The sequence below is a fragment of the Pipra filicauda genome, unplaced genomic scaffold (genome assembly GCF_003945595.2).
Source record: "Pipra filicauda isolate LSUMZ 115617 unplaced genomic scaffold, ASM394559v2 scaffold512_size417520_pilon, whole genome shotgun sequence".
Classification (NCBI taxonomy): domain Eukaryota; kingdom Metazoa; phylum Chordata; class Aves; order Passeriformes; family Pipridae; genus Pipra; species Pipra filicauda.
The window spans coordinates 67,753-92,555 of NW_024104657.1; the positions used below are offsets into that span (position 1 = coordinate 67,753).

A 24,803-nucleotide genomic window follows, 5' to 3' on the forward strand; every position below is an offset into this window, starting at 1 on the left:
TCCTGGCCCGTGTTGGTGCAGAATCTGCTCCTTCAGGGTGTCCAACACAACTGGAGCTTCCAACAGGAATTTACAGGCTGTGTAATGAGATAATGAGTCCATAATTGTTAATCCCAAATCTGCTGCTGATTCCTCAGAGCTGTGGCAAAGAGTGGCAGGGATTCACTCCCTCCTGGACTTTATTTTTACTGATTTATGGTTTGCTGCCTGTTTGGGGTTTCCAGAGACTCAACTCTCCCTCCCCTCAGAAGACCTCGAGGTGCTGGAGCCAGTCCAGAGACACGACGTTGCTTTTCAAAGAAAATGGGCAATTTAGATTTTGAAAACTTTGGGGTTAAATGCCTTGGTCGACGTGTCGAACCCCAGATCCTCCAGCTGGAAGCAGAGCTGGAGAGTAAATAAATCCCTGGGCTCCCAATTTCCACGGGGAATCAAAAATTCTTCACACAATGACAAGTAAAACTCTCCCTGGAGAAGGAAGGCTTGTGGAATTTGTGCTGCATATGTTTAATGAGAGGATCTGAATTTATCCCACTACAAGGCTGGTTTCAATTTTTTTTTTTTTTTAGCAGCTTAAGCTCAGATTTTATGCAGGGAAATCTTCTTATGTATTTTTCAATTGATAGAGCAGATTTACACCATACAAAGACCAGAAGGTCTGTGAATTTAACACTTTGATTGTAGTGTAAAGGAAATAAATTGCCTTCTGTGTCAAAGAAAACAGCCATGACCTGCAGAGCCACGAAGTGTCTGCCCAGGAGGACGAGGAGATTAAGTTTTGAAGTGAAACTATTACTCATTATCAAGAACCCCAAAGTGCAACAACATGTAATTAATGTGATTACAGCCGAGCTCTGTAGCTACAACACGTTAATCACACGGAGGTGCTTTGATTCTGCGGCAAAAAAAAAATAAAATTAAAACAACAACAAGGGAAGTGTTGCCTGGAGCTTCCTCATAACCATCCCCCAGAATTAATCCGTGCCTAAAGTACAGGGCTGGAGCCGCGCAGGGCGTGAGCGGGCAGAGGGAGGCAGGAGTTGCAGCAGGGGACGGTTCTGCCCATCCCAGAGGAATTCTCCTTCCTCCTGCCCCATCCAGAGGCGAAGGGCAGGAGGTGTATTTGTCAGAGCTGGGATTATCCCGCTCGGGAGGGTCAGAGGGGACATTTGCAGCCCCCGCGGGGATGGATCTCCACGGGAATGGAGGGGTGGGAGGAGAACACGGGGGGAGTTTGTGTCTGGAGAAGGGACCTGCCCCCGGAGCTCCGTGAGCGCCGTTCGAGGGGAACGGGGAACGGGACCTTAAAGCTCGTCCCATTCCACCCCCGGGCTGCTCCAAGCCCCTTAAAGCTCATCCCATTCCACCCCCGGGCTGCTCCAAGCACCTTAAAGCTCATCCCATTCCACCCCCGGGCTGCTCCAAGCACCTTAAAGCTCATCCCATTCCAGCCCCGGGCTGCTCCAAGCCCCGGCCAACCCGCCCTTGGACACTTCCAGGGCCGGGGCATCCCTGGAATAACCTGTGCCAGGGCCCCCCTCCTCCCCCAGGGAAGGATTCCTTCCTAATTTCTGCCCCAAACCTGCCCTGGGTGGGTTTTTAACGCGGCCCCCGCAGCTCTGCTCGGGCTGAGTCCAAAGGTGGGACTCGATCACCTGGGAGGTTTTTTCCGGCCCAGATGATTTTGTGATTCCGCGTTGTCGCTGCAACCGGTGATCAAGGGGAAGCCCAAAGCACCCGTCCGATGGGTATCGCCTTTGGGGGCAGAACACCCCCCCTCCGAGAGGTAATTACGGCGGGCGAGGAGCGAGCCGAGGCACAACATCCGATTTGCAAGTAAATGAGATAATCACCTACAAATAGGCCCTTTACCCTCCGGGCACTTGCAGGGATTGTATAAAAGCACTCGCAGCTCAAGGCTGTTTAACCTCCATCTCCGAACTTTCCCTCTTCGGCGGATCAGGTAAGTCCGGGCTTGCTCTTTTGACTGTTAAATCTTTATTTTTCAGCGCTCAGCTTTGTTCCTCTGCCAAGCGACAAACAGGTCTCTGCTGCGGGGTTTGAGAGGTGTGGATCTGGGGAGCTGATCTCAGACTTAGGGACCCCTAAGGGATTCAGACACTTCTCCTCGAGCGCGCGGGGCTTTAAATTCTCTCCTCTGCTCGTCCCGCCTCGCTACGGAAGCGCTTTGATGCTGTGAATTTGTTTTTAGGGTGGTTATTCAGCCGGATTCGCCGGAGGGAGGTGCTGGGTGTTATTTTGATCTCCTCCCTGTCTTTTAGACCGATCCCCGGACCCAAAGCCCTTCCTGCCGTCCCCAGAGCCATGTCCCACTGCGGAGAGCTGTGCCTGCCCTGTGGCAGCCCCTGCGAGCTGCCCTGCCCTCAGCCCGTGGCCAACGCCTGCAACGAGCTCTGTGTCACCTCCTGCGACGACTCCAGGGCCGTCATTTACCCCCCGCCCGTGGTCCTGACCTTCCCCGGGCCCATCCTGAGCTCCTGCCCCCAGGAAAGCGTCGTGGGCAGCTGCGGCCCCCCGGGCATCCCGCCGGGCATCGCCCGCTCCTTGGGCTCCGGGGGCTCCCCGGGCTACCGGGGGTACGGAAATGCCGCGGGTTTGAGGGGCTCCATCCTCTTTGGGGGCTCCGGTGGTTACGGGGGGGGGTGTAACTCCAGCAGGTCCTACAATTCCGGCTGCTCGGCCCCGGGGAGGGGGAGTTGCAGCCCGTACCTCCCCCGCCAGTACAGCACCGGCAGCCGGGGGAGCTGCGGTCCCTGCTAAAGGATTCCCGGGAGCTCCGGGGCGAGAAAACCGCGGATACGGAGCTGGAATTCTAGGGCAGCGCTAAGGAAAGCAGAAATTCCTGTCGGAAATGCAGAAGCTTTGTGATTTGGAAGGTCCTGAAGTGCCTGTGTCTGTCCCCCGGGTGATTGTGACTGTTGGCTTTGCTTCTCGTGCCCATTAAAAGCCATGTTGCACAGCACTGACCCGTGGTCATTCCACCCCTCCCTTCCTTCTGAGCTCCCTTATTCCTCTTCCAGATCCTGCTTTTAATTCCCAGTAGTCACCAGGGATGGTTTCCTTCCAACCACGAGTACTCGGATACTTTGGAAATGAGAGTTTTGGCCCCTCAGTATTAGAAAACTATAAAATGCTCTTAAGAGCGGGAGAAAAGCTCTGCTTCTCCCTCTTCGGGTCCTCTCCATGGAGCAGCTGAAGCCAAGGCTTTCCCAGGATAGAAGGGAAATCTATTCCCAGCACTGGCATTTGTAATTAGCAGAAAATACACTTTTAAAGTGCAGTGAAGATGCTGAGGTCACTCCTTTCTCTCTGTAGGCTGGTGAGAGGATGGGGATGAATTCTGATCCAGCCAGGCAGTGCAGTTACTGAATCACAGAATCCCAGGATGATTTAGGATGGAAAAGCCCTCCCAGCCCATGGATCCCCCTGTGCCCCATCCCCACCTTGTCCCCAGCCCAGAGCACTCAGTGCCACAGCCAGTCCTGCCCTGGGCACCTCCAGGGCTGGGCACTCCCCCACCTCCCTGGGCAGCCCCTGCCAAGGCCTGAACACCCTTTCCAGGGGGAAATTCCTCCTCATGGCCAACCTGACCCTCCCCTGGCACAGCCTGAGGCCGTTTCCCCTCCTCCTGTCCCTTGTTCCCTGGGAGCAGAGCCCGACACCCCAGACCCTCCCCTCCTGTCAGGGAATTCCAGAGCCAGAAGGTCCCCCCTGAGCCTCATCCCCCCCATCCACCACAAATCTCACAGAAGGTTTCAGGGCCATCCCCATCTCGTGGCTGAATGGGCAGCACCCCCCTGGGGCCAGGACACCTTGTGATGACCCCCCCACGGGCCTGACCCTCAACTGGGGCATCACTTGGGCACCACTGGCCAAGAGTTTCCAGCTGAGGAGAAAAGGAAAGCAGGGAACAAAGGCTGTGCTGCAACATCGACTTTAATGGAGGGAGGGCGAGGATTTAACAGCAGCAGAACTTCATCCCGAGGGCACAGGAGGGGCTGGGAGCGTTTGCTGGGGCCGAGTCCTGCTGATCCTCAGGAATCCACGTCCCTCAGCAGGGCCCGCAGCTCCCAGCACGGTAGGAGGAATAGCGGGAATAGCAGGGGTAGGAATATCGGCCGGACAGGGAAGCGCCGGATCCCCAGGAGCTCTGAGCACCCCCAGAGCTCCCCCAGCCAAAGGAACCCGCCGGCCCCACGGGCAGGGAGGTGCCCACCACGCTCTCCTGGGGGCAGGAGCTCAGGATGGGGCCCGGGAAGACGATGGACACGGGAGGGGGGTAGAGCACGGCCCGCGAGTCCCCGCACGAGGTGACACAGGGCTGGCTCCAGGCGTCGGCCACGGGCTGGGGACACGTCACCGGGCAGGGCAGGGAGCAGCGGGAGCTCAGCTGGCTGCAGAAGGACATCCTGGGCTGGAGAGAGGCTGCAACACACGGGGGGACAAGGGGAGCCTCCGTCAGTCACACCAGGCAACGTTCCACAGGTTCCCCTTGGAATCCCAGCAGGGTGGGGCTGGAAGGGACCTCGGGGATCAGCCACTTCCAAGCCCTGCCGTGGATTCAGCTGGGACACATTAGAAAGAAATTCCTGCCTGGCAGGGTGGGGAGACCCTGGCACAGGTTATTCCAGGGATGTCCCTGGATCCCTGCAAGTGTCCAAGGCCAGGTTGGACGGGGCTGGGAACAACCTGGGCTAGTGGAAGGTGTCCCTGCCCATGGCAGGGGGTGGAATGGGATGGGATTTAAGGTCCCTTCCAACCCAAACCATTCCAGGATTCCATGAGTTTATCATTTCTCGAAGTCTGATGCTTCCCCTAGAAATCCCATTCCCTCCAAACCCTGCCAGCACGAAAGAAGCACCAGAACCCTTCTATTCTAATGAAAATAAAAACTCTACCAATAACAGGCAAAGCCATAGGAAGTGCTCAGACATGAGCACATTAAAACAACCATTCTATCATTCCAGAAATCCCCATCTTTAAGGTCCCTTCCAACCCAAACCATTCCCTGAATCCACATTAAAGTGATTTTAGGTCAGACTTACCAAGTTGAGCAGCAAGGAGAAGCTCAGAGGAGTGGATTGAGTGGATTGAGGAGCTCTGTGCTCTGAGCACTTTTATACCATTGCCCAGGGTCTGAGCCACCCTTTGGGCATTCAGCCCTCCCTCCTTCCACCCCAAACCTCCCTGCCCTTGCCACGGCAGCGGGTGGAGGGATCCGGGCACGTTGTTTGCTCTTGGGCAAGAGGAGCTGGGTGGGATCCCAGCCCACGGGAACCTTTCATCTCAGGACAAGGTTGGGATTCACCCTCAGCAGTTTCTCCCTACTCAGCACAAAATTGAACTTCCTCCTTCCACTCGTCTGAGCTCCAAAGCACAAAACCCCAAAATGTTCCACTTTGTTCTGAGGCATCACAGCAGCCCCTGCTCTGTCACACACAGGATTTCACATGAAATACCTTTCTCTGGTCACACACAGGATTTCACATTAAATACCTTTCTCTGGTCACACACAGGGTTTCACATGAAATACCTTTCTCTGGTCACACACAGGATTTCACATGAAATACCTTTCTCTGGTCACACACAGGGTTTCACATGAAATACTTTTCTCTGGTCACACACAGGGTTTCACATTAAATACCTTTACAACTGAGGAATTGCATCCAGCTCCTCACCCAGTGTAACAGAGCACAGAGCAAAGTCAGGGGGCAAATGCTGGGTCCTCCTGCACCTGAATTTGATGATTTTAAAGGACTTTAAACTCAGAAATGTTGCTCAGAGTGTTTCTGAACTGCAGAGCTGAACCAGGTTCCACGTGCTGGTTCCTGCTGGCAGCGGAAGGCACGGAAGGAGCCCCGTCCCTGCCCTGCAATCTGCATTCCTGTGGCTTCTCCAGGTGGGATGGAAAGGCTCTGTCTCCACTGGCCTTTATTGTAAACACAGACATTGCCTGGTGCTGCTCCTCAGCTACTTTGGAAACAAGAGTTTGGGCCCTTCCTTTCCCTTCAGGGAAAAATCCAACCTGGAAAAGCGAAGATGCCCTGGAGTGCAGAGCCAGGGCCAGGGGGAGCTCCAGGCCCAGGGGGCTGGAGCAGATTTCCAGCACCCAGGAATTTGGGGAGAGGCTTTTGGGTGCCCTCCTTGTCCTGCCTTGGGGTGAGGACAACCCAGTCCCGTGGGGCTGAGGATCCTTCCCTTCCCCATCCCATGGGACTGAGGATCCTTCAGCTGAGGATCCTTCCCTTGCCCATCCCGTGGGACTGAGGATCCTTCCCTTGCCCATCCCGTGGGACTGAGGGTCCTTCCCTTGCCCATCCATGGAGCTGAGGGTCCTTCCCTTGCCCACCCCAACCCCAGCTGGTTTCGTCCCTGGCTCCTGCCAGGCCTGACCTGGAGCTCCCTGTTCTCGTGGTATCAGGGCACCAGCCCCGTTTCCATGAGCCAAGAGCTAATGGGATTCTAATTACAAATAATAACACGAGTACGAGCCGTGCCCGGGATCTCCTCCCAGAGGCTCATTTCACTGCCAGGGCATGGTTGGCAAATCATTTGTGCCTCTGTCTTAATCCTCTCTGCTAGAAATCACCAGCAGTGATTCCCCACTTCCCGTGGGTGTTACAGGCTTGAAAAGAGCAGGGTTTGACCTGCTGGGGGAAAAAAATGCTTTCATGTTTCAATAGAAAAGATTTATATATAAAGGATAAATTTAAATATTTTTTAAAAAAAATTAAAATATGGTTTATTGCTTAATAAACCTGATATATTTATATTTATATATATATTTATATGTATTTATATTCATATGTATTTATATTGTTATATATTTATCTTTAATGCTTAATAAACTTGGTTTATTTACATTTATATATACAAATATATATATTTATGTATATTTATATTTTTATATTTTTATATTTTTATATATTTATGTATATTTATATTTAATGCTTAATGAACTTGTATTTTCTGGTTTGCAGAACATTTCCTGTGGGCTCAGCACCTTTCAGAGGGAAGGGCTGCACCAGTCACAGGTTTCCTGAGCTGGGAGCGATGAGTGGTCCTTCTGAAAGGAAAACAAGGATCAGCAGGTGCCTGGTTTTGTGCTGAATCCTTTTCCTCCAAACTTCTGAATCATTTTCTTCGTCCTCACCCGAAAGTTCTCTTCCCTCTCAGACTCGAAATGATCTCACGGAGTCCTTTGCAACTCCTTCCCTGGAAATCACGTTTGCTTTGTGCTCACACCAGTTCAGTTGCTGCCCATTTTAATACCCCCATTATTATTTCCCAACCTCGGTGTTTCCTTATCTCGAGACAATGTAAAATCCTTGTTTTTTCACCCCTTTATACACAACCACTCATTTGTCCAACACCCAAATGAATTGGGTAACTTTTATTGTTGATTTCTTAATGGGATTATTAAAAGTCTGAGGCAAAATAAGGCACTTGTTGATTCAGAGGGAAAGCTGGGAGGGGCCCCGGGCACATCCTTTCATCTCCTGCCCCGGCTCTGAGTCAAGGGCTTTGTTTGGGGAGCTGGGATTGGGGTCTGAGCCCCTCTGCCCCCCCAGGGGAGACCCCCCAGCCCTGGGAACAGCCCTGGGAGCCCCTGGAGCTGCTGGAGCCACTGCAGAGGGGCTGAGCAGAGGGATGGAGCAGAGGGAGGGAGCAGAGGGATGGAGCAGCTCTGCCGGCAGGAAAGGCTGGGAAAATTGGGATTGTTCTGCTTTGGGGTGACCTGATTGTGGCCTTGCAGGACCTGAAGGGGCTCCAAGGAATGTGGGGAGAGGCTTTGGACAAGGGCCTGGAGTGGCAGGACAAGGGGGTGGGTTCAGAGTGACAAACTTTACTTTTATACACTTCATGCATCTACACTTTTAATTTTATACACTTTATACTTCAACAATATATGATTTACGTGAATTTATGGAAGAAATTCTCCCCTGGGAGGGTGGGGAGGGCCTGGCATGGGTTGCCCAGGGAAGGGCAGGGAGAAGCTGCTGATGCAGCCAAGATGACCTGTCACCATCAAACCCACCAGGGTCACTGAAGGGAGCAAGAAATTCCCTCAGGACAGAGCCAGGAGTAAGAAAAGAGCAAAGCAAACCCCTCGAAATCCCAGCAGCTGCACCTCCCACCCCTCCTGCCTCCTCCTGCCTCTGTTTTTGTTTCATTCTCTTTTTTGTTTGGTTCGTTTTCTATTTTTGTTTCGTTCTCCTTTTGGTTTGTTTGGTTTTGTTATTTCGTTTGTTTTTCGACCCGTTTTCCCTTCAAATATTTTGGTGAAACCTGCAAAAAGGACAAACACTCTGGGAACAAGAGGAATCAGCAGGGCAGGGGGGGATTTCTACCTCTGTTCCTTGCTGAGGGATCTCTGGGTTCCTCCTGCCAGCCCCAAACCACAGCTCAGCAGGCACAGGGACACTGGGAGAGGTTCCTCAGCGTGGCTGAACCCCCCTGACACTCGGGAGGAGGAAATAACCTTTCCCACTGTGGAATCCGGGACCCTTTTCCCATGAAACCTCTGGAGAAGCAGCTCCCAGATGCCCATTTTAATCAGATTTTCCCCCTGCAAGGGGAGCTGTGGCAGCTCTGGGGAGTCAAACATCCCATCTCTGCCTCTCTGAGGTTTGCTTTCCCCCCCCAGACCCCAGATGGTCCCAAACAGCCCCTGGGAAGCCCCTCCTTGCTCAGGAGGTTTTCTGCTTCGCCCCCAGGTTTTTGTTGCCCATTCAGCTCCCCTGGACGTGCAGGAGTTCTCTGACTGCTCCTGCTGACTCTGGTGTTCCCATTTCCTCGTGGGTGACACAACAGCCCAGCTCAGGGTTCACCAGGTCCTTCCTGGCACCCACCCACTCCCTGGGCTGCTTTTGGGTGGGAATGAATCAAACTCCTTTCCTTTTGGGATTCTTTCACGTCCTTCTCCACCTTAAGGAGCATTAGGCACCAGGTTTCCTGATCCAGGATTCCACAGTGGAATTTATTGCTGTAATTAAGGGCCTGAATCCTTTAATGTCCCCCATCGATGGGGTTGATTGTTGTATTGATCAAGGAATCAAACCCTGGTGCCATCAGGGCGCTGCCACTCAAGGTCTTGCCCTGGAAAATCCTCTAAAAAGGGCAAAGGCAACAAAAAAAGCTGGAGTTTCCCCCTCTCTGTGTGGATTCCAGGGAAAGCTGAGAACTGTGTATTGATTCCTTTTCCCCACCTGTGAGTCAACCCTAAACCATAAAAGATATAAACTGCAGTGCAGTTTTGAACCAGCTGGTTTTGGTTTCATTGAGCTGCCCCTCGTTCCCGCAGAGGAGAAGTCCCAGGGGTGGGTTTGGAGAGGCTGGAACCTGCTGTGGCTGAAGATGTAACGGGGTGACGTGTCCAGGTGTGCTGGAAAGCTGGGATTGCCCAATAATTGGTGATTCTGAGCTGTGAGTGGCTGTGTGTCATCGCTGCTGCTCGGAACCTGCTCCAGCATCACGTGCAGGGGGTGGCTCAGACACTCCAGACCCTCCCAGCACGAGTATAAAATCCTGGGCCACTCACACCCTCCCAACAGCTTCTCCTCACTCCTCCTCGGGGACTCAGGTAAGGTTTTCATTCTTTGCACCTTTTTTATACAGTCTTTTAACGCTGATTAACTGAACCCTACGTGGAATTCTGCTGGGGGGCTGAGGGGCTGTTCCAGCACCTCTGCTGAGCCTGCAGAGAGCTCAGGGCTGGGATCCTCCAGCTCCCTGAGGGAATCCTGCTCTCCTTGCTGAGTCCTTCAAGGATTCACAGCCCTGAGCTCCTAAGGCTGGGATAGAAATGAGCTGCAGCCCAATTTGGGCTGGGATAGAAATGAGCTGCAGCCCAATCCTGGCTGGGATAGAAATGAGCTGCAGCCCAATCCTGGCTGGGATAGAAATGAGCTACAGCCCAATCCTGGCTGGGATAGAAATGAGCTACAGCCCAATCCTGGCTGGGATAGAAATGAGCTGCAGCCCAATTTGGGCTGGGATAGAAATGAGCTACAGCCCAATCCTGGCTGGGACAGAAATGAGCTGCAGCCCAATCCTGGCTGGGATAGAAATGAGCTACAGCCCAATCCTGGCTGGCACAGAAATGAGCTGCAGCCCAGTCCTGGCTGGCACAGAAATGAGCTGCAGCCCAGTCTGGGCTCTGGTGGCAGGTGAAGCTCAGGTTTGAAGCTCCCTTGAAAGGGGGTTCTACAAACCCCCTCCTTCCACTGAATTCCCAAAGTTCCACCAGTCCTGTCCTACCACTGAGCTGCTTTAAAACGATCCTGGAGGAGCCCCAGGGGAGCCCTCCTTGGGGTCTGCAGGTTCCTCCTTGGGGTCTGCAGGTTCCTCCTTGGGGTCTGCAGGTTCCTCCTGAGGGGGGAACCCCTGGTGGGATTGTGGGGTGTCTGTGCAGGGCCAGGGTTGGACCTGGATGATCCTCGTGGGTTCCTCTCAGCTCACAACACTCTGTGACTCCAAGCCCTGTGTTCCTGTGTTTCAGAGCCACCTCCAGAGCAGCACCATGTCCTCCCCCAGGCAGATCTGCAGCTCCTCTCCCTGCTGGGTGTCCTGCCCTCAGCCCGTGGCCGACGCCTGGAACGAGCCCTGTGTCACCTCCTGCGGGGACTCCCGGGCCGTGATTTACCCCCCCCCCGTGGTCATCACCTTCCCTGGGCCCATCCTGAGCTCCTGCCCCCAGGAGAGCGTGGTGGGATCCTCAGCACCAGCTGCCCTGGGGGCCTCCCTGGGCTCTGGGGGATTTTACGGCTCCAGAGGCTCCTTTTGTTCTGGGGTGTCCCAGGGAAGGGAGTTCTCATCCTCTTATTGCTCCCCCAGGGTCGGTGGGTACAGGTTCAGGAGGTGGGAGCCCTCCCAGAGCCAGCAGGAGTTCTCTTTCTCCAAGAGCAGCACCCAGGGTGCTGAATGCAAGATCCAGTCTCAAGACTGAAATGGCTTTTTAAAACACTGCCATGAAAAGGCTGATTCCTGCTGCCCCTTGATTGTGTCTGTGCTTGTACCCACTCCTGTGCCTCCTGCCTTAGCTCTAAATGTGTTCTTCTGTTCCTCTCATGGTCCAAATTTCAAATGCATCCATATTCCTCCCACATCCCAACTAATATCATCATCCAGGGAGCAAAAGGGAAAAGTTTGTGCCCTGTGATTTCTCCCACCCGAAGCTGCTCTTGGTGTCCACCAGGAGCTGTGAGAACTGGACTGCAGGGGGAAGCTGACGCTTGGAGGAGAAGGAAAGAACACACTGCCTGGAATGAAGCTTCCTGAAACCAGAGGCCAACTGTGTGAAAGCCTCAAAGCCTCATTTTCTGTACCTTTCCCCCCTCTGTCACCCATGAATAAATCAGGCTGCATCATAATCTGAGTGTTCTGGCTTTGCCCTCTGCCTGCTTTGGGGAAACAACACAACTGAGGGACTCTCCTGGGCGCAGGGTTGGTGTTTCCACCCTAATTAAGCCCTGAAGTGAGAGAGGAGTGAGGACCCCAACTGATCAAACCCACGCTCCCTCTCAGCCCTCTGCTCAGCAATGAGCTTTGCCAGGTTCTAGTCCCGCTTTAAACCTTGTGCTGCACCATTTTTCACTGCTGGAAAACCACTGGAGACAGAAAACCTTCCAACCTGAACCTCCCCTGGCACAACTTGAGGGTGGAAGCAGCCCTGGAGGTGCCCACACAGAGGAACAGCCCTGGTGCTGTGCCCACACTCATTTTGGCACCAACCAGGTGCCATTGGCCCTCTTGCCCACCCGGACACACCTGAGCTCCTGTTGAGGTGCTCTTGACCAGCACCCCCAGGTCCTTTTCCAGCTTAGCCACCCTTCCCCAAGCCTGGAATGTTCCCTGGGGTCACTGTGACTCCGGGGCAGGATCCAGCACTTGGCCCTGCTGCCCCTCAGCCCGTGGATCCAGCCTGTGCCACCCCTCTGCAGAGCTGCTGCCCCCCAGCAAATCCACACCCCCCCAGCTGATCCTCATCCCCCCAGGTGATCCTCATCCCCCCCAGCTGATCCTCATCCCCCCTAACTGATCCTCATCCCCCCCAGCTGATCCTCATCCCCCCTAACTGACCCTCATCCCCCCCAGCTGATCCTCATCCCCCCCAGCTGATCCTCATCCCCCCCAGGTGATCCTCATCCCCCCCGCTGATCCTCATTCCCCCCTCTTCCTGACCCTCTCCCTCCCCCTAACTGCCCTCATCCCCCAGCTGATCCTCATCCCCCCGTGATCCTTCATCCCCCTAACTGATCCTCATCCCCCCTAACTGATCCTCATCCCCCCCAGCTGATCCTCATCCCCCCCAGCAGATCCTCATCCCCCCTAACTGATCCTCATCCCCCCCAGCTGATCCTCATCCCCCCTAACTGATCCTCATCCCCCCCAGCTGATCCTCATCCCCCCCAGCTGACCCTCATCCTCCCCAGCTGATCCTCATCCCCCCTAACTGATCCTCATCCCCCCCAGCTGATCCTCATCCCCCCCAGCTGACCTCATCCCCCCCAGCTGGCGATCCTAATCCCCCCTAAACTGACCCTCCATCCCCCCTAATGATCCTCATCCCCCTAACTGCCCCTAAATTTTTTTTCCCCCCTCACTGACCCTCATCCCCCTAACTGACCCTCACCCCCCCAGCTGCTCCATCTCCCCCTAACTGACCCTCATCCCCCCAGCTGATCCTTTCATCCCCCAGCTGATCCTCATCCCCCCCAGCTGATCCTCTCCCCTAACTGATCCTCCTCCCCCTTACTGACCCTCATCCCCCCTAACTGATCCTCATCCCCCCTAACTGATCCTCATCCCCCCCAGCCTGGCTCTGTGAGCTGGGGGAGCCTCAGGCTCCTCATCTGGGTCCTGGATGGAGACATGAAACAGGACTGGCCCCAAAAGTGACCCCTGGAGACCCCCCCGAGTGCCCAGTGCCAGTGACCCCCTGAGTGCCCATTCCCAGTGACCCCCCTATGAGTGCCCAGTCCCAGTGACCCCCCCAGGAGTGCCCAGTGCCAGTGACCCCCTGAGTGCCCATTCCCAGTGACCCCCCCCGAGTGCCCAGTCCCAGTGACCCCCCCAGGAGTGCCCATTCCCAGTGACCCCCCTATGAGTGCCCAGTCCCAGTGACCCCCCCAGGAGTGCCCATTCCCAGTGACCCCCCAAGTGCCCAGTCCCAGTGACCCCCCGAGTGCCCATTCCCAGTGACCCCCCTATGAGTGCCCATTCCCAGTGACCCCCTGAGTGCCCATTCCCAGTGACCCCCTGAGTGCCCATTCCCAGTGACCCCCCCCCGAGGGGCCCAGTGCAAGTGACCCCCCGGGTGCCCATTCCAGCTGGACCCCCCCTGAGTGCCCATTCCCAGTGACCCCCCGAGTGCCCAGTCCCAGTGACCCCCCGAGTGCCCAGTCCCAGTGACCCCTCCAGGAGTGCCCATTCCCAGTGACCCCCCCCGAGTGCCCATTCCCAGTGACCCCCAGGAGTGCCCATTCCCAGAGCGACCCCAGACGTGCACCCATTCCCAGTGACCCCACTGAGCTGCCCCGTCCCAGTGACCCCCCGAGTGGCCACCATTCCCCAGTGACCCCCTGCAGTGCCCATTCCCGTGACCCCCCCCGAGTGCCCCAGTGCACCAGTGACCCCCAGGAGTGCCCTTCCCAGTGACCATCTGAGTGGCCCAATTCCAGTGACACCCCCGAGTGCCCCAGGTCCCAAGTGACCCCCGAGTGCAACAGTCCAGTGACCCTCCCGGATGCCCATTTCCCATTGACCCCCCCCAGCGTGCCTTCCCACGTGGACCCCCCGGAGTGCCCATTCCCAGCTGCACCCCCCCCTGACGTGACAAAGTTAAACGCTTGACCCCCGAGGCCCAGTCCCGGACCCCCTGAGTGCCATTCACAGTGACCCCCCCCGAGTGCCCATTCCCAGTGACCCCCCCTGAGTGCCCATTCCCAGTGACCCCCTGAGTGCCCATTCCCAGTGACCCCCTGAGTGCCCATTCCCAGTGACCCCCCCTGAGTGCCCAGTGCCATCGATACAAGTGTTTATCTCCTTTTTACAGAAGAGGGTGGGAAGGGAAGGGCAGGGATGCATTTCCAAGGCCTGGGTGATTCATGGAGGTGTCTGTGGGGTTGTGTCTTCACCTGCTCCCAGGGCCAGTGAAACCAGGCGTGGCTGGGGCAGGAGGAGCAAACCCTGTGGTTTGGGGCTCCACAACATCTTCCCCCCTATATTTCTGTTCCTGTTTCTTGTGAATGTGAATCCTCTGCTGTCAGCAGCTTCCAAGGGTGTCTCTGCTGGGAAACACCACTCGGGGAACTCCTGAGGTAGCCCCAGGAAAGAGGCTTCCTCAGCTTCCTCAGAGGGTCACCTGCACAGCACTGCACTGAATTATGGATCACAGTCACCAAGTGCCAAAGGAAAACTGGGATTAAATGAACATTTTAGAACAGACGTCTCAGGGTCACTCAAAGCAAGCCATTCAACCCTTAATTCCACAGAAAAGGAGGGATTTGGAAGGGAAGAACTCGTCTCCTTGAGGCTAAAAAAAAAAAAGGCATTTGGAAATAATGTCAGCTTGGGGATGGAAAATGGGGAGACAATGGGGAGTAGTTTTACCAGTGAATAACTGGGGAGGAAACTGGATCTGAGGGCTAAATCTGCTGCAGCAGCTGAGCCTGCACTGACATTCCAGCCCCAGGTTCCCAGGGGTGATGCACAACTTCCCTCCCCAGCCTGTCACCCCGACCCACGAGGTGTCCGTGGCTCAGGAGCCCGGAGAGCTCCAGCCACGATCCCACAGAATCCCAAACAAGGGAAGGGGGACGTGGATCCCTCATTGTTCGAGGCTCCTTCCCCCATTCCAGGGCTGGATGTTCCATCTGTGCTTTTAGAGCTCGAAGTTGGACTCGTGCTTTGTGTTTGTCTCTTGCCCAGGAGGATGGGAACAAACAATTCCTGCTTCCAAACAGAGTGGGAAGGTGTCTTCGTGTCAGGCTGGACACGAAGGTGTCTCCCCCCTTCCCTCAGACCAGAGGCATGGGAATTAATGTGTGTGGGAAGGGTGGGATGAATTGCTCAAAGACCCTTTACTGCAGCAGGACATGGGAAAAGTGGGGCAGTGTCTCAGGCATATCAGCATTTTGTGTTCATGGATAAACTTCTGAGCAGTCTTTGCCCGGTAAGACAGCCAGAGAGGTAGGAAAAAGCAAAAAAAAGTGAAAAAAACCCCTCCCTTACTTTTCCTGAGTAATGACTCAGATGTAAAAATCCCTGTTGCTGAGCAGAATAATCACATTGCTCGGGGCAGTGCAGCTGGAAGGAAGTTCTGTTTTTTGGTGCTTGAGGGCGTCAGACACGAATGATTCATTTCCTCCTGACTGCTTAGGGAGAGGCATAAAAGCTCCCAGTTCTGGGCTGTTCTACCCCATTCTTCACCCATTTCTGCTGCCTCGCTCCGTGCTCCGAAGGTAAGTCTGGACCTGCTTCTGCCTCTGGGCTGCTGGAACTCTGCAGGGTCTGAACTTTGCTGGGATTTAAAATAGTGCAGCCACAGGAGCAGGGCAGGGCTGTCCTGCTGTGCTGGGCACTGGGGAGGGAACAGCCAGGGCTGCCTCCAGGGCTGGGCCACTCAATTCACGTGGAGGGGCTGGAGAGTGTCCAGGGAAGGGAAGGGAGCTGGGGAAGGGGCTGGAGCAGCAGGAGAAGGGGCTGGAGAACTCCCGAGGGAGCTGGGGGGGCTCATCCCAGAGAAAAGGAGGCTCAGGGGGGACCTTCTGGCTCTGGAATTCCCTGACAGGAGGGGAGCCCTGGTGCCAAGTGTGGTGTTGGACAGACTGAGGAGTAACAGGGTCAGGAACAACCAGGCTGGTCTGAATTCTGCCTCCTGTCACCTCCCCAAATAGCTCTGGGCAACACATTCCCTCCTCAGCCTCAGCCACCCCTTCCTTAAAGCTGGAATAATGAGTTGCCTCCTACTCTTGGAACGAGTACAAGTGGTGCAAAACCAGCACAGGATGGTACTAAATACCTGCAGACCAGTGATTCTGTTCTTTTCTAGTTATTTCTGAAATAAACCCCAGTGTTTCTGTTCTTTTCTTTATAAAATGTCAGGTGAAGTCAGAATCAAAAAGGAATGGTGGGAAGGAGAAACAATAAAGGACAGGGGGGTAACTTGAGTGCAAAGACACGTTATTTTACTGCTAAGGATGTTTTAAATTGGCTCCATAATTAGGAGTCAAAACAGAAACTGTCCCAGGGGAGAGAAGGGCACGAGAAGACGGGAAAAGGGACGTGGCTGCTGAAACGAAACTGAAACTTTGAGCCTCCCTCTGATCTTTTTGCCATGTTTCGCTTTCTCTTCCAAGCCCAACCTGCAGGATCCTGCTGCCTGAGCTGGGCCGTGTGTTCCAGGCCGGTCTCCACTCCCAGAAATGTCCTCCTCCAGGAAGAGCAGCATCTCCATCTCTTCCTTTCCCAGCGAATCCCGCAGGCACATCGCCAGCACCTGGGGCGGGCCCCGGCTCTCCTCCCCTGGGGGCTCCACGGTTGTGGTTTACCCACCCCCTGTGCTCATACACTTCCCACCTCCCACCATCACCTCCTGCCCCCAGGAGGGGTTTGTGAGCCCCATCAGCCCCGGGAACCCCTGGAAATCCTCGAGCGTTCTGGGGCCCTGCGGCTCTGACAACTGCAGGAGCCTTTTCGGGTGATGGGAGGGCACGTTCTGCTCTGGCTCCAGGGCTCACCGATGCTCTGGATCCATGTTCTGCTCTGGATCCACGTTCTGCTCTGGCTCCAGGCCTCACTGATGCTTTAGATCCACGTTCTGCTCTGGATCCACGTTCTGCTCTGGCTCCAGGCTCACCGATGCTCTGGATCCATGTTCTGCTCTGGATCCACGTTCTGCTCTGGCTCCAGGCCTCACTGATGCTTTAGATCCACGTTCTGCTCTGGATCCACGTTCTGCTCTGGCTCCAGGCCTCACTGATGCTTTAGATCCACGTTCTGCTCTGGATCCACGTTCTGCTCTGGCTCCAGGGCTCACTGATGCTCTGGGAGCTGCAGCCCGAGTTAAATGTGCAAGGAATGAGGAGCAGCCCCCCACCAAGGAGGAAGATGAGCCTCCCCAAGCCCCGTCCTGGCAGTGCCCACCTGGAGCACCATCCCTTCCACAGCTCCGTGCAATTCCCAAGATAATGGTTTAGTTTAGTTTTTGGGCTGTTCTTTCCACCTCCTGATAACAACGACCTCAAAACCATCACATCAACCACCTGTGGCTGTTTGAAAGCGGGATGAGACCGTGGAAGTCTTCCCATGCCATGGAAAAGCAGGAATAATGCACATGGAAGGCAGAGCCCCGGAGCAATTCTTTGCCTGCAGCCTTCAAGGAGCCCCTGCCGAGATTTTCGCTGTTTTTCATTCCCAGTAACATGTTTTGCTTCTTGCTCCCCCATTAAACCACCGTGCACCAAACCCAGAGCTTTCCTGTGGTTTTTGTCCACCTTTTCTGGTTTTTTTCCTGTTCAGCCTCTGCAGTGAAACGTGGCAGGGGTTGTTTCCTTCCAGCACCGGAGCTTGGAAGGTGCCCAGGTCCCTCGAGCAGGAGGAAGTGTGATGACAGAAAATCGTGTCATGATGGATGAACGTGTTTTGTAACCTTTACAGCTGAGTTGGATGTTCCCTCCAGGACAGGTGTGGTTCTTGGCCACACGCTCACACAGAAAGTTAAACCTGGCAGCTCCCAAGGTCCTCCCTGTGTCTCAACACTTGCCCGAGGCTCCAGTTTAATTATATCCCCATACATCGATTTTATGATGTTTTTCATTGGTTAAAAGTAGCCCCGGGATCCACGGGTAGAATTTTCCTTCGAACAGACAGCAGGAATTTTCACCTGAATGGCAAATCTTTGCTGGAATTCTGTGAGTTGTTTGAACTTTTCCCTTCTAAACCCTTGGCAGCTCCACTTAAAATCAAACAAAGAGCAGCTGTTAAGTGTTCCCTGCACAGCGACACGTGTGAGGGTGGGGAGGCCCCGGCACAGGTTATTCCATGGATCCATCCCTGGAGGGAGCAGGAACTGAACCGACAGTGTCTCATCCCGACCCGCAGAGGTCACTGCACCCTCTCTCATCCTCCCGAGCTCCGGGCACGTGTTTGGATCCCGGTGAGAGGGATCTGACCGCTGTTACAGCTGCAGGACCTTCATTAGTTTCAGGTGTTTCAAATTAAGGCTTGATCAGACTCACCTGAAGAAGCGATTTTTTTTTAAAGCTCGTTCTCCCCTTTAACTTATAAACAATAATTTAGTAAACCACGTCTGGAATCCTTTGGGGATTTTTGGAAGTGTTTGGAAGTTGTTTGGAACTGGTTTTTGAGCAGCCTGGTCTAGTGAAAGATCAGGCCCGTGGCAGAGGGGTTGGACTGGATGAACTTTGGAGGCCCTTTCCAATCCAAACCATTCCCAGATTCCATAATTCCACGACCTGCAAAATGACCCACGTCCTGTATACTCTGCCCGTGCCATGCATCACCCTCCACCTAAAATCAGAACTCACCTAAAATCAGAACTCCCTGAAAACATGTCAGTTTGACTAATTATCTCATTTCCAGAGGCTGTTTGGGAAGGCCCCACTGAAATCATGTTTAAATAACAGGACTTAAGCTACTGTTGGTCCAGGAATGATTGGGACAAGGTGGAGATGGGTCAAAGGTTGGACCTGGTGATCTGGGAGGGTTTTTCCAGCCTCAGTGACTCTGGGATTCTGTTATTTCAAACCTTTGATATCTTCGAAGGATGGAAAGCTGCTACTCAGGAGTTTCACCACAGGAAGGTTTTACCACCACATAAAATCAGTGCTAAAGGGGTTTGGGTTCTACTGCCCGGGGGGCACCTTGGTCCTGACTTTTGGGAAGGTGCCACCCGGGACAGGCTGTGGCTGAAGGGAAGAAGGGAGACCAGAGGCTGCCGTGTGATGCAACAAGTTTTAATGAGCGAGAAATGCCTGTTGGCAAAGCGAGATATCACAGAGCACGAAAAACCCCCTTCCAGCCAATTCCAGGGCACGGCCAAGAAAGGTCCTGCTCCGAGACACCCCCGTCCTCAACCGGCTCCTCCTGGCTGTTCGCAGCTGCTGCCGGAGGTTCTGGTCGCTGGGGGTGGTGTCCACAGGGAATGAGTGCCCTGGGAAGGCTGGGACAGGCGACAACAGCAACGAGGAGACGCTGAGGGGCCACCGAAGAGCGGGAGAAGGATGAGAAAGGCGAAGGGGCGGGAGCTCCACGGCGGGGCTGCGGGAAGGCCGAGCCCTCGTCCTCATTGCTCCGGTTTGGGGTCTCCCCTGGGGCTCCGGGGCCCCCCCGGGCTCAGCAGGGCCCCCCGGGCTCAGCAGGGCCCGCAGACGTTGCGGAGGACGCGGCTGTAGCGGCGCGACGAGAAGGGGCCGCAGGAGCTGCTGCCGAGCGCGGCCAGGGCCGGGCTCCCGTACCCGAACTGGGCCCCGGCTCCAAACTGGGCTCCGTAGCCCAGGGAGCCCCCGTAGAGGCCCCCCAGCCCCAGGGAGCCCCCGAAGGCGGGTGCCCCCGCGGAGCCCACCACGGCCTGCTGGGGGAAGGAGCTGAGGATGGGCCCGGGGAAGGTGACCACCACAGGCGGCGGCTGGATGAGCGCCGTGGAGTCGGGGCACTGCCGCACGCACGGCTCGTTGCAGCTGTTGGCCACGGGCTGGGGGCAGGAGATGCTGGGGGTGGTGGGGCACACGTCGTAGCAGGACATTTTCTCTGCTGGGAGGGAGGTGATCCTGCAACAGAGAGAAGGAGCCGCTCAAAAACGAGGCGCGAGTCGAAGGGAAGGACAGGTCAGGGTTCGGGGTTGGGTTGGTGGGGAATGGGGGAAACCAGCCCGGGATGCAAAGCTGGGGAATGTTGGGGCAGTTTTGGTGACTGCAGTGGAAGGATGGTCTGGAGCTGCTGCAGAGGGTCCAAAGGAGGCAGCAGAGATGGGGAAGGGCCTCGAGGGGCTGAGGGCACTGGGTGTGTTCAGCTGGAGCAGAGGAGACTGAGGGGAGACCTCACTGCAGCTCCAGTTCCTGGGCAGGGGCAGAGGAGGGGCAGGGACTGAGCTCTGCTCTGGGGGACCAGGGACAGCAGCCAGGGAATGCCAGGGTCAGGTTGGACCTCAGGGTTTAAAATAAGCTCTTTCTTCAGGTGGGTCATTAAAGAATTTAGGATATGGCCAAGCCTCTCTAACTCAGTGAACTGAAGTGGGGCAGGAGAATTCTGCATTTTAAAGCTTATTCCACCCTGCATTTTCAGTCTCCTACCAGTACAAGAATGGCCAAATACAAATTATAGGGAAATAATGTGAAATAAAACAGTATTATATGATGTTTAGTAATAATACATATTATTTAAAATAAATGCCTCAGCCCCTGATCTTGGCTCCTAAAGCCTCGCAGTAGAACAACTTGCCAAGATACTCCAAAAATAAGATTAAAATAAATTAAGGAAGAAGAAACAAAGGAAAAACTTCACCCTAAACCCAGTAAAGCAATGCCAGTGAACAGCATCCTAAGCTCTGGAATTAAAAAGAATAAAAACTAAGGCACTGTGGCACCGAGAGAGAAATGAAGTGGCATCAGACTTACCCGGTGTGGAGGAGAGAGGCAGGAGGGTGAGATGGAACAACCCTGGGTAGCTGCTGCTTTTATACAGCCCTGGAGATGGCCTGGGGGGGCTGAGCCACAGCCCAACTTCCCGAGTGATGAAACCCTCCTTGCTTTGCAAAATCACCGAAATCTCTGCCTGGCACAACCTGCACATTCCGGCTTCCCTTTCATCTCGGAGCCCAGAGGACCAGTTTCACTGCTGGGACCCTCCCACCCAGCTCGTTGCAGCAGGAATTAAGCTCCTTCCAGTTAGTTAACACTTCCTTCATTACCTTCCCCTAATGATTTTAATGGGAGCTGGAACCTGCTGTCGTGGACATGTTTGGGTTTGATGCTTTAGATCTGGCTCTGATCTCATCTGCTCACACATTTTGCAATGAAATGCTCAGCCAGGTGGAAAAACCTCCTGATCCTTCTCACAGCCACAAACTTGGGGTGCTTTGGCAGTTTTGGGCATTGGCAACGGGGTTTGGGTTTAGAAATCCTGAATTGTCTTTATTGCAGAAAACATATTTTACTCCCTGAATCCGTTTAAACTAAAGGATGAAGTTTTCTCTGCAGGGATATCAGTATTTTTTTTTTTTTTCCAGATTCATTCAGGTTGGAAAAGCCCTCCAGGATCATCCAGTCCCCCCTGTGCCCCATCCCCACCTCGTCCCCAGCCCAGAGCACTCAGTGCCACAGCCAGTCCTGCCCTGGGCACCTCCAGGGCTGGGCACTCCCCCACCTCCCTGGGCAGCCCCTGCCGAGGCCTGAACACCCTTTCCAGGGGGAAATTCCTCCTGCTGCAAATGTAAACACGAATGGATCCCCACAACTCTGTGCTGAGACTGCACAGCCCCAAAGGAGGACCTGGAATCACAGAAACACGGAATGCTCGGGGTTGGAAGGACCCTCAGGGTCATCCCACTGCACCTCCCACCAGCCCAGGTTGCTCCAAGCCCAGTCCAACCTGGCCTTGGACACTTCCAGGGATGGGGCAGGCACAGCTTCTCTGGGAATTCCATTCCAGTCCCTCCCCACCCTCACAGGGGGGAATTCCTTCCCAATATCCCCCTAAATTTCCCCTCTGTCAGTGTGAACCCGTCCCCGTTGTCCTGCCAGCCCAGTTCCCGATGAACTCCCCTCTCCCCCTGTTCCCTGCAGCCCCTCAGACCCCGGGGGCTGCTCTGGGGTCTCCACACAACCTTCTCCTCCCCACACAAAAAGGTGAAAGGGGCAAATTCCTCACTTGTTCCAAGAGATTAAACATTTTTGTGCCCCACTGGGAATTCTCAGCCTTGCCCAGCCCCTGGTGGGGAGGGACAGGAGTTTCTGCCAGACAGTTCAGCCCCTCTGGGGCGCTGACCTTGCCAGAAGTGGCATCACACCCAGACCAGCCCCATCTGCTGTCCTTGGCTGTGGGGACACACGGCCAGCTCAAGGGTCTGGGGAGGCTCTGGGGAGACGTGTCCCACCCTGATTTCCAGACTCCCAAGCTCTGGGTCCCACCCCAGAAACCCTCATTTACCCGTGGGCTGGTTGGTTGTTGAACAAACACGTTTATTTACCACGATTTCTAAGTAAATTTCTGAATGATTTGCTAAATAAACACATTTCTACCACTGAAATGAGGAGGTTCCTTTTTCCCAGACTTCGGGGTGTCCCCAGGGGATGACAGGAAGGACAGTACTCACAGTGAGTGTCCAAATACTCTTTGTGTGTGTTTTTAAGCACTTCCCAAACCCTCCTTAATAATTTACGCATGAAGTGGGGTGTCATTATTGTCATATAAATATGTGGTTGGGTTCAAACAGCCCAGCATTTTGAAATGTGGTTATTAAACTGTGAACTCTTCCTGTTCCCTTCACCAGCCCACGGTTTCAAACCTCAGCATTTCAGTTGATTTTCCTGTGGAATTGAAGTTTTCATTTATTTTTGTGGGTTTCTGTAGAAGCTCCTTTAGTGCTGAGATATTAATTCATGTTTTCTCTGTAGCACAAAAATATTGAGATGTGCCTGAACATTTGAGAGACAAAACATGGATCTGGATGCTTTTAAAAAGCACTTTGCAATGCATCTTTTGAGTTTTCCTCTAAGTGCACTATGGTCTTGTCCAACTTTGAGTTCCAGCTTCATTTAAAAGTTGTTGATTTCACAAGAAAGGCACTGTGGTTCTTTATCAATTCTATTTTATCTGCTGTGGGTAAGGAAGAAAGGAAGAAAACCTGCACCTTAAAGCAGATGATAATTATGATTAACACTTGAGGCACCGTCATTATGTCAACCAGCAAAGGAAGAGGTAAATAAATGAAGCAGCATAATTCCTCCTGTCATCCCAAATGCATTTAATGGAACGTTACCAGGCATGAATCTCGCCAATTAAGGGCTAAGATGAAAGAAATATTTGTTTTGTAATTTGCATTTCGTGCAGTGTCAGAATTTGAATCAACCCATAAACAGAAACATTGAGCAAAAACTCTTTCGTCACTTGGAGGAGGCCCAGGAGTGACAAACGTGGGCTGGGGCTCAGGGGCCACCTGGGGCACTCTGGGAAGGGCATAAATCCCTCCTCGGAGCTGCCCCGAGCCTCCCGGGATCCCAGAGCCTCTGAGGCTGGAAAAACCCTCCCAGAATCCTGGGATCCCAGAGCCTCTGAGCCTGGAAATCCCTCCCAGAATCCCGGGATCCCAAAGCCTCTGAGCTTGGAAATCCCTCCCAAAATCCCGGGATCCCAGAGCCTCTGAGCCTGGAAAAACCCTCACAGGATCCCAGAGTCCCTGAGCCTGGAAAAACCCTCCCAGAATCCCGGGATCCCAGAGCCTCTGAGCCTGGAAATCCCTCCCAAAATCCCGGGATCCCAGAGCCTCTGAGCCTGGAAAAACCCTCCCAGAATCCCGGGATCCCAGAGCCTCTGAGCTTAGAAATCCCTCCCAGAATCCTGGGATCCCAGAGCCTCTGAGCCTGGAAAAACCCTCCCAGGATCCCGGGATCCCAGAGCCTCTGAGCCTGGAAAAACCCTCCCAGGATCCCGGGATCCCAGAGCCTCTGAGCTTGGAAATCCCTCCCAGAATCCCGGGATCCCAGAGCCTCTGAGGCTGGAAAAACCCTCCCAGAATCCTGGGATCCCAGAGCCTCTGAGCCTGGAAATCCCTCCCAGAATCCCAAAGCCTCTGAGCTTGGAAATCCCTCCCAGAATCCTGGGATCCCAGAGCCTCTGAGCCTGGAAAAACCCTCCCAGAATCCCGGGATCCCAGAGCCTCTGAGGCTGGAAAAACCCTCCCAGAATCCCGGGATCCCAGAGCCTCTGAGCCTGGAAATCCCTCCCAGAATCCTGGGATCCCAGAGCCTCTGAGGCTGGAAAAGCCCTCCCAGAATCCTGGGATCCCAGAGCCTCTGAGCTTGGAAATCCCTCCCAGAATCCTGGGATCCCAGAGCCTCTGAGCCTGGAAAAACCCTCCCAGAATCCCGGGATCCCAGAGCCTCTGAGGCTGGAAAAGCCCTCCCAGGATCCCAGAATCCCAGAGCCTCTGAGCTTGGAAAAGCCCTCACAAGATCCCAGAATCCCAGAGCCCCTGAGCTTGGAAAAGCCCTCACAAGATCCCAGAATCCCAGAGCCCCTGAGCTTGGAAAAGCCCTCCCTGCCCAGTCACCAAGGGTGGAGCTGGGCACCTGTGGCAGCTCTTGCCCCTCTTTATTCATATTTTACCCTCAGTTTCTGGTCAGATGAACTCCAAACACGGTTCAGCTCAGCCACTCTTCTCACTGCAGGAAAATATGTACCCTGAGATCTTCTGGCTGCTGAACCACATAAAGAGAAGTGTCTCGTGAGATAAGGATCTGCCCGAGTCAGGAGCTGCTTTTGTGCTTTGCTGATAACCTAAAAGAGTTCTGTCATGTGTGCTGTGGTGATTTCGTTTGGGTTTAGGCTCTTTATAAAATATTGACACCGATTCTGTTGATATTTAATATACACACAACTTCAACACAACCCAAACCCAGGAACTCAGTCTGTGAGAGGCTGAGAGAGTTGGGGGCTGGTCAGTGTGGGGAAGTTTCTCTGATTGTGACCTTCCAGGACCTGCAGGAGGTTAAAGAAATGTGGGGGGAGACTTTGGACAAGGGCCTGGAGTGACAGGACAA

At 54.3% G+C, this 24,803-nt stretch overlaps 2 protein-coding genes and 1 long non-coding RNA gene across 4 annotated transcripts; 2 read left to right on the top strand and 1 right to left on the bottom strand.

Annotated features, from left to right (window-relative positions):
• The first annotated feature begins 1,552 nt into the window (after positions 1-1,552).
• On the top strand, positions 1,553-7,475 carry LOC120324392 (feather keratin B-4-like). 2 transcript variants are annotated; one of them, XR_005565681.1, is made up of 2 exons: positions 1,553-1,963; positions 7,002-7,475. XR_005565681.1 is itself a non-coding variant. In XM_039386890.1 (2 exons), the coding sequence occupies exon 2, from the start codon at positions 2,326-2,328 to the stop codon at positions 2,779-2,781; it is 456 nt and encodes a 151-aa protein (XP_039242824.1). In that variant the 5' UTR covers positions 1,553-1,963; positions 2,283-2,325; the 3' UTR covers positions 2,782-2,937. The 2 variants fall into 2 exon arrangements, 1 of the variants encoding a protein (XP_039242824.1); XM_039386890.1 differs by lacking the exon at positions 7,002-7,475 and adding an exon at positions 2,283-2,937.
• Positions 7,476-15,351: 7,876 nt separating this feature from the next.
• On the top strand, positions 15,352-17,490 carry LOC120324396. The gene is made up of 2 exons (XR_005565683.1): positions 15,352-15,485; positions 16,383-17,490. It is a non-coding gene; the product is annotated as an uncharacterized LOC120324396 (long non-coding RNA).
• A 1,495-nt stretch (positions 17,491-18,985) lies between these two features.
• LOC114003649 (scale keratin-like) lies at positions 18,986-20,823 on the bottom strand. The gene is made up of 2 exons (XM_027750831.2): positions 20,661-20,823; positions 18,986-19,814 (listed from the first exon to the last, which is right to left on the bottom strand). Exon 2 carries the CDS (start codon positions 19,787-19,789, stop codon positions 19,400-19,402), a length of 390 nt encoding a protein of 129 aa, XP_027606632.1. The 5' UTR covers positions 19,790-19,814; positions 20,661-20,823; the 3' UTR covers positions 18,986-19,399.
• Between the last annotated feature and the right edge of the window lie 3,980 nt (positions 20,824-24,803).